A 17,309-nucleotide genomic window follows, 5' to 3' on the forward strand; every position below is an offset into this window, starting at 1 on the left:
GTGGGATCTGTGAGAAGCTCAACGGCTTGTTAAAGGAAAGGATAGCCAAGTTGAAGCTTACTCTAAAGAAGGGATGATTGCACTGCCTTCCACTGGCACTGTATGCACTTCGAAACCAACCAGGTTCCGACCATCATCTCACGTGACGCCACACGAAATAGCCACAGGAAGAAGAATGACAACTCCCTTGACACCCCAAGAGAGCTAGATGTAATGCCCAGTCAACAGGAGAGGTTTTAGGGTCTGAAATGCAAAATTATCTGAACTGCATGACATCTTGCCTTACTGTAATTTCAGACCAGCTACAGCGACGACGAAAAGGGTGCAGCGCAGCACAGAACACAGAAGGAGACTCTACAACAGACTAAGTTCAAGGTCTACGTGTTCCACCCGTCTTCCCTGGAGACCCCGTCCTTGTGAAGAATCGCGCAAGCAAAAAGTGGGACGAGCCAAGATTCAACGGGCCTTTTATAGTGGAGGACTGTACTCCGTCCGCAGTGAAACTACAAGGCAGGAGAGCGTGACTTTTCTCAGTGATATCAAACCCTACATCGGAGAAGGCCCCTTGCCTGCACCCCAACGAGAAGAATCGATGCGCGACGGAGAAGAATCACAGCACATGCAGATGAGATCCATGAAGAGGAAGGACGCATGACCAGCAAAACAAGGACAAATAACCTTTTGCAAATTGTGGCTTAAATTGGACACTTCTTTTAAGCAAAAAAGGGGATAAGGACATAAAAACGGACACTCTGTGCATCCTAGTTGCAGGGTGAAGAAGAGAATTGCACATACAAGCCACAACACAGTCTATTGACTGCTGAACTTCGGACTGAGACATACTTAAGCCTTGACGAGAAAAGAATATGCCAAATTTTGATCAAGAACATTTATATTGGAAACAAATACAGTATCCCAACTCGTTCCACACCGAGACTCTATTCGGAATCACTTATGGTGCCCCACAGTAGAGACAACCCAAAGGACCTAGTCACCTATTTTGATCTAGTGCATAGATCATACCTGTCATTGATAGGGAGGCTCACCAGTGTCAGACTTAAGATCCTGAAAACGAAAAGACAATAAGACAACTCCTCATTGTCATTGCCAAACAGCTTATCCTACTACCTGAGTACAGTGAGAAAGAATCAAATGTTCCCAACACAGGCGGAAATAGATGAGCTTATCAACACACTGTTCTTTCGCATAATCGAAGACTGTCCAACTCTTATCGGGAGAGCAATAGATACACTCTTGTTTCTTCGCGACCCAGCAAATACAGAACATTTAAGCCATATTTTGAATAAGATCATAATTCTAGTCACACTCCATGCGACCGGACAGTGCAGACATTGTTCTCATTTAGGAGAAAACATATATTCCTGAGCCTCAGCAAAGACAGGACAGATTTCCCTGTCACCAGTAAGACAGCAGGTTGGCACACAATGTCCTTTTTCGCCTAGTCACTGACTTTCCAGAGCTAGTGGGGAGACGAATCAATGTTGACGTCCTCACTTTCATCAGAGACCCAACTAATGTTGCACAGATGGGAATGCTCCTGCATGGAATCATGCTCCAAGTGGAAGTTTCTAACCATCAGAGGAGCTATCTGAGAAGATTCTAAAAAAGCCTTCCGCCGAGGGACAGATCGAGGAAGCGGAGTCAAGAACTTCACTTGTTATACCTGTGGTTATTTTTCCTTATTCCTGTCCAACATGTTCTCAGGACTGAAGCTAATCCGAGGAGTGGATTGAGAGCTTACCTACGTTGAACATGCACAGTAAAGGGACTCACTGAAGTGTTACTTAATTTGATTTTTCCCATAGTCTAGCAAATGAACTGTACCCTGAAATAAGTGACAATTGTCACTCACAGGAGGGGGGGGCACTTGTGGAGCATCTGACACTCTTAATACAGAACTCAAAAGATGATATTGGGTAAGGGAATACTAACATTGACATTTGGCGAATGATCGAGAGGGGGGTCCAGAGCAGCAACCTGGTCCTCCCACAAGGAGACGCACCCCCGCCTCTCTGGAAGAAAATGCTGCCGCCTGACCTACAGGGGCATAATGTACCTATGCATCATATTCATTATTGTTTTACTGTCATTAACTGCATTATTTATTGGTGCACAAAGCGTTCCAATTTCAGTGCACCCACCTAGTGATGCACACATGAAACCCACAAAAGCACCCAGACCTTAGTCATTCCAGTCCCTAGAAGATCTGACGGTGGAGTGAATGAACTTGAAATGGATGTAATTGGCAATGATACACACACACTTGTGGTAACTAACGAAAAGAAAAGCCGGAGACAGGGTCGGCAAGGGATGAATGAAGTAACATCACTGACAACTACATGCACACAAACGCTGAATGCACACGAAACAGGCCTAGTGTCAATGACTGCAGAACCACAACCCAAAGCAGCAGAGAAGAAGAGACTGCCTGCCACAAGAAACTCCACAGCAGATGTTGTGAGAAAACAAGAGTTAAAGCAAAAACCAACAGAAGCAATTATATCAGAAACTCTTAAGCAAACAAGAGCCAACACTGAGAAACTGTCTGCACAGACACAACTGACAGTGGACTCATTAGTTCCGCACATAGCCAGAGCGAGGAAACTGCAAGAGGAACTGAAGAACAAAATCGCAGAGACTGTATTGCCAAGCACATATGTTCCCATGCAAGGGACAAGTACCAGTCCCACAATGCAGCCACATACTGGACCAGCGTCAGGCTGGTTGGCATGGGCATTTGTAACCAGCAGGAGAAAGATGTATTAGGAGAGGGAAAGAGCTACCAGACTCTTATCCACTCAAATGGCGCAGATGAGGAGGCCTGCACCATGGACCAGCATATCTGAAAATCCTCCAGCAAGAAAAAGCAATACCGATGCATTCAGGGATGTTGTCATAGCCAACTTCAGGAAAACATTAAGAATCAAAAGAAGTATGCATGGAGATGACTATGAACTAAAAAGTGACCTTAATATTGACAGTTTCTCGAAAGCAGATGCTCACCTGAGGAAGAGATCTGTGGAACTGATGACTAGGATGAAGAGAGAGAATTACTTCTCTGCTAAATCAGAAGACGCATTTCATGCGATCCCATATGAACACAGGCTGTTCAGCCTCACCTCATCAGTGTTCACGACGCTCTTCGTGCCAAGAATCCAAGTTGGAGTAAATACTAAATGGTTGCAGATAACCAGATGGGAGTTATTGTAGACGATCAACATGACTATAAAAGGATTCAATGCGATTAAGGAAGAGTTAAGAGCCATCCGACTGATGACTATCCAGAACAGATATGTGCTTGACATGATGACAGCCATGGATGGAGGAGTTTGTGGAAAAATTGGAGAATCATGTTGCACATTTATACCATCTCACGACGAGGAAAATGGAACTTTAACAGAAGCCATAGGTATGCTGACGAAACTACAGAACCAGATGATTGATCGAAACTGACGAAGTTGATGACAGCTGGTTTGGATCACTGTTTTCATGGGTTCCACAATGGATGGCAGACATATTCAAGTTCCTAGGAGCTCTGCTAGTGATGATATTACTAGGATTTTGTGTTATCAAGATAATAATCTCGCAATGCCAGAAAACTGCGAAGAAAGCCATAGGGATGAAGATCATGATTGGTGTCAAGCCAGGAGGGGAAGCCCAAAGATTTGACTGAAGAAATAAGAGACTTTGTGAAGGCCAGCAGGCACGCGTCAGAAGGTACAAAGTTTCTTTATCCCGGGAAACACAGAAATTGTGTGGGAAGATTGGTATACTGTAGGCCAAATGGACAATGTCAACTAATGACATGGAATAAAGATGAACACGTAAGGACAGCAGGAAGCCTGAAAGGAGTAATAAAGATATGGACTCCAAAGAGACACTTCTTCAAACCATCATATATAGATCCAGAAGATGAAGGAATGAACCCAGATGATAAAGTGAAGATGAATACAGAGGAACCAAGTAAGTTGAATCCAAAGAAGGAAGTGAAAGTGGTCGATAAATCACCCAGAGGGAGGAGTGTAGGGGAGGTCCCAAATAAAGCCTGCACTCCCATCGCCCATTTTGAAGTACCAGGAACGTTCACACCAAAATATGTGATGTATGATGAGCAAATAAACCAGCAGAGAGCCGCAGTAGGGCTCTGCCCAGTGCCTATCAGAAGAACAACGCCTATTACCGATACCCAGAAAACCATGGACAGTAAGGTATCCATTGAGAAAACCCTACCAACAAATGAGACGAAATGAAGATTGAAGTACCATCCAGGAAGAAACCAAAAAGACCATAATGGAAAATGAATGGTGACGTCACGAGAGCCCGGACAGACTCACAAATGGAAGAAATGACAACCAAAAAATGGCACACAGAGAAGAAACGCTAGGAATAAAGATATCATGAGCCTAGAAGAAGAGAACGATGTTGAAACGCAATGAAGCTTAAGCTGTAAGCAGGATGAAGATACTCAACCAGCGAACGCCTGTACATATGCTTGAAACCCCTATGCTAAGTAGAAGAATAGAGCGGCGAGCGCCATTCTACATAATCTACCTCAAAACGAAGCACAGTATTATAAATTTGATTCCACTTTGCGCTAGAAGCAGAATTAACTCGGGTTACTAGAGGCCAAATCAGACAAGATTCATATTCTAGCTAAACGAGAAGAGACGGCTGAATCGAAACTCAGCAGATGCAACTCGTGCCAGGAGAGCCAAGGTCATACCAATAGAAGGAGCGAACAGTAGCTACATATAATTGAAACTTAAGAACAGAATATCCTGTCTTTGAAAGGTTGAGATACGAAGGCGTAGGCAGGTGGCAAGCCGAATAAGAATTAAATGCACAAATGGAGAGAAACTCGACAAATTCATGGTGTGGGAATCGGATGAGAAGGAGCACGGGGTTCACACCTACGCTGGGCATCCACCCAGACAGAGATATCAGAACTTTTCCAGTCAGAAGATGCAGTTTCGAGGCCAACCAAAGTAAAATAATTGACACATAGTTGCTGAAGCGATGATTGATTGTAACCTTAATTGGAGGGAGGCTGGGTAGCTGAGGGGCACCTTGCACCTGGCTGGCAGTTCTGCGTGCTTCTAAGCAAAGTGGAAATGTATGCATGGGGTTGATGCCAACCCAATCACAATGGATCAAATAATCTAGGGTTCTATAGTTAGTAGAACCAATGGGACGTCGTACTCTTAGTGACGTCTACAGTAGTCATGTTTGAAGGGAGTGCTTAGACGCCCACCTGACGGTGTTTACCCAATCCCCTCACTCCGTTACCATATACAGATATAGTACCTATATTAAAGTTACCTTTTCCTAGCCAATACAATTGCATGTTAACTTTTGAGTGTTACACATCAATTATGATGAGTTTTGAGTATAAATGTCACTGTTTATGTGAAGTTCGTTGGAGTTGAAGTGAGACGGACTATCGCATCACTGCTGATTTCCATGACTCCCCGTTTTTTGTACTTGTCATTAAACGGACTCCCTTTGCCAAACCACTGAGTTGTCCTTATTAATTGGTGTTGGAGTAATAAATCTGCACCCCCATCCATCTCAAAGGTGCAGCTATCTCGTCTTAAAGTACTTCGGAGAAAACCTCGGCTCTATGGGCCGGCCGGGGGTCTCCCCAGTACAAGTCCTATGTTCCCTGAGTGATTACAGCAACTTGCTGTCACAAATGTCAGACTTCAAGTCTGAGTAAGAGTGAAATGCATCGTTCCTGGAAGACCTGTTTGAGAATTTCTGATTACTTGGGGCAAGTCCACTACAAGTCTGCTTCTTAAAATATATTCCTTGTATTTTTAGGGAATTGTTGGTCCGACCCAGTGGCAAATGGTATTTGTGCATGTATTTTGCTTGAAAGGCCTTTTCCCAGAACAAAGAACATTAGGCCCTTTTTGTGAATCCAGGCAGTGTCCTAAAGTGTACACCCCAGCCTCAAGGCCGGAGTTTCATTCCCTTGGAAAAACACCCCTGCACCAGCACTGAAGCTTGGGTCATGGAGGATGCACTTTTGCTTTCTATCTAGTGTTTCAATATTCTAAGTAGTACTTGAAAAAGGGGAACATACCATTTTGCGATCAAGCTCCTGTCAAAGATTTACCCTTCAATTCTTAGTTTATTTAGTAATGCTGATTTTCAGCCCTGCAAAGAAGAAAGCAGGGAAAATGTGGTCCTCAATTAGATTTGTCCTTTTCTATAACATGCTGTGCTTTTCATCCCATATTTGACTATTCTCCATTTAACACAGATTGCTGTATTTTTATTTTTCCATGTAACTGAAAAATAATTCTGTTTGGGCTTTGTCTTTTACTACAGACAATACACTTTTATTCTAGATTGGCTGCAGACAGCATGATATTTCCTTGCATGTGTTTCAAATGCTTTGTGCGGGATGTATTTATATTTTTATTTTTAAATGTAGAGTTTTGCTTTGCATCCTTTCCTTGTGTATAGATTTCCCTACAGATACACACACAAAGTAAGTCCTTCTTCAGGGCTTGTACTTGCGTACGTTTTTTATCTTTATATTAGAAATTATTTTGTTAAAATGTGCTTCCCATGATTCAAAAGATATCAATCTTGTAAAGTTTCAAGATTACGAATACTCTGATTCATTGTGTTTACACTGTGGATATATTGTTAAATTCATTTTTTTTAATCCAAGATATTATCAAAAAGAGCATGTACGCATAAAGAAACCTAATTGGTTTAACACGTATTTTCGAAGTTCCTAACAGACTGACGGTATAGAGAACGCGATTATTAGAGTGCATGTTATAGGCATGCCTGTATTTTAACTTAAAGGTTAGTATTAGCTGATCGATGGTAGTCCTTCAAAGGGAAAATAAAAAGGAGTGGAAAATAGGCGGTAATGGGGAAATATTGGCACGTGTTAGGTTAGAAATGACCGGGGCAGTGAGGCAAAACACAGTTGTTTTTACGTCACTGATTCCTGATGAGCTTTTGGAGGTTATTTATAGCAAGCCCAAAACTGCAGCAAATATCAAATTTACCCCCCAAAAAATTTCTATGTTGTTCCTGGACTTTGTAATGGTTTTACCGCCTATGCAGTTTCATTTTTAACTATGCCTGAACGGTTAAGAGAGGTCTCTAAATAACAATGTGCTTTACGATTTAGCAAGATTTCTAAATTACAAGGTGCTTTACGTTCTTCTATTAACTTTCAGGAGGCGTCAGACAAATTTGCAGAAGGGGAAGCAGCTGCTTCGCGAGGGAAAGTTGTCTGAGGCCAGAGAATGTTTCACACGCTGTGTCAATGTAACACCTGCAATGGCCCACGCAGTGATAAAAGCAAGTAATTTTCATATCTTTGAATATTTGTCAAATAAGATTGTGGTGTTCATCAGACAGTTGCAGGCCTCTATTTGAGAAGGTTCGACTGGTAGACTAATGAAACAAATTGAAAAATGCAACTTTATATTGCAAGCTGTAATACCAATATAAAAAAAACACGTTTGAATAAAATTTGCTTTTTTGGTTAAAAATATAAAAGCAATATAATATGAAATGGTTGCAAGTTCATGGAACAGTATTTGTTGGCAAAAGAACAAGGCCAATCATTTTGGCTTATATAGGCACAGTCACTCCCTTTACTATGCATTCCTCATTTGCCAACTATTGCCATCATATGACCAGGCGCTAATTTGATTTGCTTTGCCACTCGTATCATGCGGTAGATATTGTGATCATATGCCAGCATTTGCCATAAAAATGCCTAGATTCTCCAACCATTGCCCGGGGCTCCCTTTGTACTGTCATTTCCCACATATTGTGAAGTTGGCGTGAGAAACGAAACCTTACCTTCATGGCTGCTGTACACTTCCACTTTTTTATCCTGCGTATATCTTTTGCAGTTCACTGGTTTACAGTGAGAAGGCTGCACACACTATGTTTGGAATACAGTGCTTGGTCCACTGGATCTCCTGAACCATGTACATGAACATAGTTGGCAATCAGTGGCTGCACCACCAATCTACCTAAACTGTAAATGCAACAAAGCTAGAGGAAAATGTACATGTTTTTGACAGGCTCTCAAACTACAAAGTGATTATTTTGGCCTGCACTCAATTTTGTCAGGCTTCTGTTTTTCCAGTGCATTCAGGCTATAGTCTGTCATCTCTAAATCAAATTAAAAAATAAAAAGATGGTGGAATTCAATGACTGCCCCCTATTTCGTTTTTATTTCGTCTTGATGTGGACTCAAAGTTACTGGCATTTATGGAAGTCCCGCAGATGTTATTGAAGTTCTGCACCGTTTGCAAAATATATACACTTCATATGTTTTCTTTTTTTAAAGGTTTTATAGCCACAGTCCTTTACCTTCTGTTACTTTATTGTAGAGTTTAATATCTGTGTTCAGTGTCTGTTTTAGAGGCATTTTTTTAATACTTTCCAGTGAGAAGTTCAGAATGAGTCCGTTTCTGTATGTTGTTGATATTTTAGTGGTCCAATAATCACAGAAACAGGTGATATCTAGTACGTTTCAAGAAGCTGTTAAATGTGAACTTCTCATAAACTGTGTTTTGCTTGTAGCATCGAAAGAAAACTGGAGCTACTGCAATCAGAGGTGACCCCGATCCCACCTTATATATGCAAAAATGTAGGGCAGAATTGGTACTTTATCCAGATAAAGGTCTCCGTGGGCTAATATAGAGGCTGTGCCCATCTCCACAGTCCAGCCATTCGCATATATCCATGCACTACAAACGCCCATTAAAAATAAAACGAGCGTGCCTCGGCTCTGTATTGAGCTGCAGTGGAGTGCAAGAATAAAATCAAAACTGCGCTTGGAATGGTACAGATGTCTCCTGCCAGCCATAGGCGTGAGGGCAGGGTGGCAATCCGATAAGAGCCTGGACCCCTGGCTTGTGCTGCTTGGTGTGAGCATTAAGAGCCATCATAAAACATGGTGGGGTAGAGAGAGCCGAATGGGGAAGGATGTTTTCTGCAAAAATGCAGCCAGCTCCACTTCATAGGGAAAGGGACAGAAAAAATGCTAGGCCACGTTTCAAAATGGGGAGAGTGATCTAAGGCTACGAGAAAGGTGTAAACAGTGGATAGGAATGCAGTGGAAAGGTGCCATTTCGTGCGAGTATAAATAATACAAAAGTATAATGGGTGTAGCCTCTGTTGCACAACAATATGAAAAAGAAAGGAAACAAAATGAGAAATAAAATGGAAGGAAGAATGAGTCTGAAAGGGATGAAATGTGAGGGCAACAGATTGGATGAGACAATATGAAAAAAGGCAAAAGGTCTGATTTGGGGAGGTGGCTAGAGGAGCGGGGAGGAGGGGGCGTTTTGCTGCTGTTATGCGTGCGCGCAGATAACCATGGCTGGGATGGGAGTAGACTTGCTATACAGGTAAAGCAATTCAGTGTTGCCACTGACCCTCTCACGGTCCCACCAATATGCATTATCCATGTCATATAGCTCTGTCGTGAGCTTTAAGTAGTTTGGGATTGACTGAACATTTTGTGAAAGATATGTTCGAAACGTATTTAAAATGCTGTTTTCAGCATACTCCCATTCATTTCACCATAGAGAAATTTCTGCGCAGTGCACAAAAAAAACGCTGGATGGAATTGGCCCAGGTATCAAACATGGGCACAAAGCTTTGACTCGATTTCCAGGAGGGGGTCTGGGGCTATTCCATTAGTCGTTTTTAAAATATTTGACAGGGAAGGTTGGTGACCCCTTCTCCCTAAAATATAGCTATATCTCCCATGGTGCCTTGCAGCAGAGGTGCTGTTCAGAAATGTAAAGCCAGCATTTTAATGTTTTTTTGTTTTTCTTTGTTCGATGCAAGTAATTACTGCAGTAATATCAGAGGAATATGAAAAGTGCAAAAAAAGGTATTTGGAAGAGGGAAAAGGTTGACATTGCATTGGGCTAGAGGTGGGCAGGGGGTAAGAGGAAATAATGTGAAGTTGGGGGTGGTCTGGGGAGCCAGTTACAGTTCTGACGTTTTCACATTATCGGGGTAATCTCGCAAGATTACCGTCGTAATAACGTAAAACGCGCTCAGGAAAATAAATGTGCCATACGAAGCAGAGAGAAACGGAGTAATGGGCGGGGGCCAAGGAGGTAAAAATCAACTGAGGTGAGTCGGGGGCCTTAGGGAAAAGGTAGGAGGCAGATGGGGATTGCCTGCAAGACCTTTTTAATTTGAGGGTTATCGCTGTAATTGCATCTGTAATGATCGGGGGAATGGAAACCGAGGAAAAATAAATAAATTGGAGGACATCTGTCGAGATCACATCTACTAGGTAGGGGGGAAATGGGTCTATGTTACAGTGGCCCTGGTCAGGGGGCCCCCAAAGAAACCTATTGGTGCAAGGGATTTGTTGCATTAAATCTAATCGCCTTAACTGCCCCTTTTTACCTAAAGTTTTTTTCAATGACTTTCTAAAGGTTTTGTTATACCATAGTTTATTCAAGAGGCACTTGGAATCGCACACACTATGGACATGTTTACTTTGTTTTTAATAAAATGATGAAGAAAAGGTCCATCTCTCCCTACTACTATGGGGATTTTCCTTCCTAACCTAAAGGTGCTCGTCTGTCGTCAGTAAGTAAAATGTCCTCAGTCCAACCCTATTTCTGTCTGACCCTAACACGAATATGAACAAATCAAAGTGGGCCAAAAGAATGTCAATGTCTACTGGGTGGTTCTCTTAATTGCCCTCTCTATTTTTCCATATACAAAATGTCTCTGGTTGAAAATATATTTCTTAGAATGCTCTTCTTTGACACTCCCTTAGGTTTTTATTTATGAGCTCAAGTAGCTCCTCCCAAATGTTGATTGGCCTTGTACTCTCCTTAATGTTACGCTTCTAACGATTCTTCTTGAAATGCTGTCCCACACTCTTTTCCCTTGGTTTTATGTTTCTCACTTTCTTGAGGTTCAACCTTTCTGAGGTTTTGTATGACTTTTCCCAACTCTGTAATCCCCCTCTCCTGAGTTCTCTCTACTAGATTCTGTTTCTTATTATCTCTTTCACTTGATAGTCTTTATTCACACCACGTTTTACATTTGTGTGTGGAGTGTTTTATCCCACTCTTCACCACAGACTTCTCAGGGCCTTGACTTCTGGCTTCTGTGAGAAATTTGAGGGTGTTATCCCAGTAAGACCTTGAGAATCCTTTATTCAGGTGGTGAGGGCACAGCCATCGCCGTTAGATCCAGTTTCTGGGGGTGGACCAGAGGGGGAGGATCGCCTGCGTAGGGGAACCCGGGGGTCATGCTCTGGGGAATACCCCAGGTGAGACGCGGTATGTTACTGGGGAAGAAGAAAAAGAAGATGAGGAGAGTGAGATCCCTCAGACCTTTATGGGCTGCGCCACATCTGCCCTTCTTCTTCCCATTGAATCTCATACCCAAATACACTGACCCCTCTGTATATAACCTATTCCCTAGGATATCAAACCCTGTCACATTCAGAAACTGTCTCTCCCAAAACCGCTGTAGTCCTGTGCCTTACCCGCATACACCCTGTCATTCTTTTCCACGCACCCTCTGGTCACTATTTCTCGCACTCCCCTTCTGTTCAGACAAAACATTACGGTTCCCACAACTTCCCCTGTTCACTTCATACTAATAATTCCAGTCATTTCCGTTTGCCCCGCAAACCCTACCAATCCCGTCCCTCTGATATAATATTTTACCAACACCCGATCCACTATGACGGACTACCGATCCCACAATCCCCTCTGTTCTGTTCTTCATCTTGGTCCTTCTCGTCCATTTAAGAAACTCTCCAAAACCTACCCTTCCTACTCTGTAGGATGCTCTGAGACACAAACCTTACCCTTTTCCGACACCCACACTTTTTCGCGACATAATACTAGAACTGTTTACCTGACATGTCCCTACACAAGGGTGAAGCAGAGTCAGGCAATTGATCATAATCACTCGCACCTGGCGACTCCTTGCTTTCCCCACAGAGAGAAAAGGTGGAGCAAGAGAGCGCAGTACGAGAAAGGCGAATACAGCAGACAGCACAACGATATGACTACCACGCAGCAGTTCAAGCGAAGGTGAAAGGCAGCAGGAATCGAGAGGGTGGCGAGGCAAGAAGTGACCTTGCCCTTTTCGTCCCAGGCCCACAGAACCTTTGTGGAAGAGAGCCTTGGACCGCAAACAATAGCACAAGTGTACTGCAGCAATGTCAATGGTACACGGGTAAAGCCTATGCTGATAAGCAGGAGTGAGGGAAGCTCCCGTGCTCGTGGTACTGGCCTTGACTCCAGAGAAGCCAAAAGCCAAGCGGTTCGACACAGCCGGTTTCACCAATAATCAAAAAAGAACAGGTGGTGATAACTGGTCTGTCACTGTGATGAAGTTCCCTCACAGCCGTGCATAAGCTTTAGAAAGAATCTTTCCTCCATCACTTCAATATAAGAGCACTTGCAGCACCGCAGGAGAATCAATAGGGGGGAGAAACAAGTGAGAGGAGGTCCGTTGAAAGAAATAAAGTTCTGAGCACGCCAGAGTTCTTGCAAGCTGCTAAAAGTGGAGTTGGAGAGAGAGGTCGCATTGGAGAGGTTGGGGACGTGGCTATATGGGCATGGCTTAAGACGTCCTTTTCGAGTGCTCCCGTTGATCAATGATCCGGCTACAAATAGGTGTTTGATGCCTGTATTCAGAAGTGGAACTGAAGCTACTGCACTATGAAGGTCATCAGCACGTAGCGGTGCAAAACCCGACGTGAAATGCTTAAGCAGAAAAGAACTTGAAGCAAAAGAAGTTTCCATGACCCCAGGGACAAAGGAATGAAGATGGCGCCCACTTGGGAACAAGATAGTCCACATAGAAGCGCAATGGTAACGGAAAAGGAGCCCTGTTCTTTGCAGAGAATAGACCTAGCGCTCTGGATATGGGTCAAGAGATGCGACAACCATAGGGACACAAAGTAACTAATGCGAGTGAAGCTGGCTGGAAAAGTATGAGACACGCTTACGCTGCGGATACATAGTGTCACCTGGTGAAAGCAAGGAGAAGGTCGGGCAGCTGCAGAATTAATACATAGCGAGCTGACTGCAGCGCGGCTGAGCGAGCCGAAGATTCCCAGACCACCGCGCATTATTCCAAGAAAGTGCAATACATGGGAAAGGCCGGCGGGAATGGTGTAAACGTGTAACCTAAACAGGACACTAGAGAACACCGGCGTCGGACTAAACATATGCTGCAGAACAAAGGCATGGAGCCAGACAGCTGGTAGGCTGGAACAGTGGGGCCGCGGATAAACAGAGGCTAACCAGCCACACAACAGACGAAGCTGTGAGAAGGGGCAGCACCTCTGGTGAAAACGCTGCTAGCCCCAAGGCTGGTAGAGGCGAACAGAACATAAGCGCACGCCTCCCCACGGGCAACAAGATCGGAGGGGCTCATAAGGCACACGAGACGGATGGTGGTTTCGGTCTACTTCGAGCATCACAAAGTAACCAACATGAAGCAATGCAGAGGATGGCAGGACCCTAATGCATAAGATGACCGGGATGAATGCGCACAGAAACGCAAGACACCGACTGCAGTTTCTAGCACCGAAGATCATTAAGAAGCAGTGAGGTGCCGCCTAGTCTGAATTACAAATCCTGAAGTGGGCTCCTCCTTAACAGTGGTGCACAGGCCCACTTAGAGACAACAGACACCTGAGGCGCAGACACCCAGACATCTCCACGGGATGCAGCAAACGGAGAGTGGCAGTAAGAAGGGGTGAGAGACTTGGAAGCCAGCCACAGCTGGTGGGAAACCAGGAACAGCCTGCACTCAAGAAGCCATAAACTCTGGAGACATTTAAACGGAGCCGGGGCAGCAATACAGACCACTGAAGCTAACCAATAAATCCACGCCCTAAACCAGAACGAGACAGCGGCACGAAGACAGAAAATGGTGAGGAACTGTAGCACACCTCTCGCCACAACATGACAGTGTGGAGACAGTAGAAATGTCATGAAGGAGCATAAGAAAATAACTGTGGAGCGAGCGGTTGGACAGTGGGAACGTCTGTCCCACAAGTTCAATGAATATAGAGTGGCGGGCTAATATGGAGGGCACCGCCATGCTGGGGCAGCAGGATATGCCCTGTCGAGATGGAGCGGCTGGGAGCACACAGTGAGTAATCGGTACCACAGAGGATTATGTTCACCGCCAGACAGTGAGGTACGCGAACAATCGCGAGAGGTGCCTAGAGTGGACGGACAGGCATGCAGGACCTGGAGTCCTTAAGAGACGCAGCGCCAACGCTATAGGGGAGCCAAATACAGTTATGAGGCAGCTGGATGGAGTGAAGTAAAAACGGAGCAGGTGACAAGGCATCCTAAGTGCCCCTCCTTGCTGAATACAGGACTTCCAGTGGGAGGTATTGACAGCTCAGCAGTACTACAGGACTAGGGGAGCCCAAACAGGCCAGGACACAGAAGCTAGAGCTTACACACTGCGGACGGAGGATCCGCAACACTGGGGGCAATAGTTATGGAGGTGAGATAACGAAGAGGCCCAATACTGAAAACGGGGACCATTTAGCCCCAGAAGTGGACATGGTAGCCAAAGGGGGTAAAACTAAAGCGAAACAACAAACAATGGTGGACTTCGCCAAATTGTCTCCAATGGGGGAACTGGTGAAACCCAAGAAATCAGAAGTACAAGGAGAAGGGTCCCACAATGATCAACAGATCCTGGAGGCCGAATTGTGGACTTCGCTGGAATTGAAAATTGACGCTGTGAGCATAGACGTCAACCTGCTGCGACAAGATGTCAGGAAGCTGTCAGAACGCACGGGGGTACTAGAAAGCGATGTGAAAGCCAACACAAGCACCTGCACCGCGAATGCTGGGGAGGTTGCTGTATTGCAGCAACAAGTGCTAAACCAAGAGGACAGGGCGGAGGAGGCGGAAGGGCGAGCACACAGAAATAACAATCGTATCGTGGGGCTCCCGGAGGGAGAAGAGGGCTCGGACGTGGGGAATATGATTTTACAGGAGATTAGCGGAGGAGCACTGAGCACTCACCCAAGGATTTACAGTAGAGAGGGCGTACAGGGCCCTGACCAGGCGGCCGTGACCCTGAGTACCTCCCCGCCCACTCATTGCAAAATTATTGAACTATAAAGGCAGAGAAAAGATCCTGGAACACTTCCGCAAAGGGGGGACCATAAGCAGAGGATCTGCAACTGTAATGGCATACCCGGACTATACTTTTCTGGTGCAACGACAACGCTTGAACTACGTGTCTGTCAAGAGGAGGCTACGTGAGGCGGGATACAAGTATATGTTGCTATACCCGGCGAAGCTGAAAGTGATACACAACAGTAAGGCATATTTATTTGACACCCCGTAAGACGCAACAACATGGCTTGACGCGCGGAACTGCCCGGCAGGAGCAGAGGACCAGACGGAGAGCAGAACCAAGGAGTAAAAACGAGTGACCCACTGGGGGAAGTAAGGTGATGCAGACAACGAGGTGGGCATCTAATGTGATGACACAGAGTTTGGATTAGATTATAGCTTGCGAGCTGGGGAGCTCGAAGAGTACATGCAAAAATCCTGAGTTAACTGTTAGGTTGTAACGGGACATACTGAAAGAACGTATTAACAACCCCAGTGGTTAGTTTAGTTGGGATACTTGTAGGGCGGTATCCGCCCACAGAGCTCAGAGTATCGGCCACGTCCGAGAAAGAGACTAGATGTGGGGTAGCCTAAGATCCAGGAATGGCTGTTTAAGGGGGGTAGTTGGGGGGGGGGGGGTGTATGGGAGGGTTCAGGGGGGGGGGAGCCTATAATCACAAGCCAGTGATGAAGAAAAGGAGGGCAAGGGCGGAGGCAGGTGGAGTGGGGTACGGATGAGATGGGAGACCTAAAGATAGTATCCTGGAATGTGAGGGGGTTAAATAGCTATCTAAAGCGAAATAAGGTCATGATGTATTTAAAGAGACGCAAAATATATATAGCATTGTTACAAGATACTCACTTGACTAGAGATGAACAAGAGGTGGTGGTGAAGAAATGGAAGGGGACCACTATAGGGGCAACGTACTTGACGTATGCCAGGGGGGGGTCATAACGTGGATAGCACCTCATGTCCCTTTTAAGATACTGCAATATAACACAGGGACAGACGGTAGGATGGTGTTGATAAGAGGGATGATAGTAAACAAATAATAAATATCATTAACATTTATTTCCCCCGAATCATGATACCACTGTGTATTTCAAGAACCTATATGCCAGGATTGGCCCATATATGGAAGGGGCGGTTGTACCGGGGGGGTGGGGAGGGGGTTTTCAATTGCACACTGGAGCCAAAACTAGATAGATAAAATTAGAAGGTTGTCAAGCCTACCCCGGTGGCGAAGACTGTTAGAGCTCTATTAAATGATTTTTGATTAGTGGATGTATGGAGATTACAGCACCCACAAAACAGAGAATATTCTCATTACTCCGCCCTACAAAATGTGCGCACCCGATTAGACTATACATTTGTTGCAGCAAAGTTAATAGGAGAAATGAGGAGTGCAGAATACAAGGCAGGGGTCCTCTCAGACGATGCTCCGTTGGTAGTAACATGGCAGCACCTGCCGCCGAGAGCGCGAATTCCAACATGGAGGCTCAGAGCGGAGGCACTAAAAGACAGTGTTTAGAGAAGATCTGAGGACCGATATATGAGAGTATTTTGAACACAACACTGGAAGCGTAAGATCGGCTGGCACGTTGAGCAAGGCGTTCAAAAGTGGTGGTGACGGGGGGCGGCAATGGCTTAATCGAAAGGATTACAAGAAGGCATAATACAGGAATTGCAGGACACAGAACAGAAGATAGAAACTGAAATGCGTAAGGGAGGGAGTTCCCCAGGAGAGGCTGAGACCATATGCCAACTACGGGAAGATTGCAAAGGTCATTGGGAGAGATTATGCAACCTAAATTATAGGAAATATGTTGAGAGACAGCACGCAGAAGGAGAGAAGCCGGGTAGACTACTGAGTGAGACCCCCAGAAACGCAATCGGGGAAATACAAGGGATAGATGGGCAGACACAAGACACCCAGGAGGGTGTAAACAAATGTTTTTTTGAGTACTATCAGAGACTAAATGCGGATAAGTCTGAGTAGGAGGAAATTCACGTGCTAGAAGCATTGACTGAGATTACTTTGCCCACACGTGAGGCAACGGAAAGGGAGATCTTGGAGGCTCCACTTAAGTCAGATGAGTTGGAACGAGTGATTCAGTCATTGCCTACCAATAAGGCCCTAG

At 44.9% G+C, this 17,309-nt stretch overlaps 1 protein-coding gene across 1 annotated transcript in view; it reads left to right on the forward strand.

Annotated features, from left to right (window-relative positions):
* Positions 1-17,309, forward strand: part of EXO1 (exonuclease 1) — a 373,191-nt gene that overhangs the window by 92,618 nt on the left and 263,264 nt on the right. Inside the window, exon 4 of the mRNA XM_069608142.1 lies at positions 7,227-7,350. Coding sequence (XP_069464243.1) covers positions 7,227-7,350 — 124 coding nt within the window. The remainder of the gene's footprint in view (positions 1-7,226; positions 7,351-17,309) is intronic.

The sequence above is a fragment of the Ambystoma mexicanum genome, chromosome 4q (genome assembly GCF_040938575.1).
Source record: "Ambystoma mexicanum isolate Mex_15411 chromosome 4q, UKY_AmexF1_1, whole genome shotgun sequence".
NCBI classification, from domain to species: Eukaryota; Metazoa; Chordata; class Amphibia; order Caudata; family Ambystomatidae; genus Ambystoma; species Ambystoma mexicanum.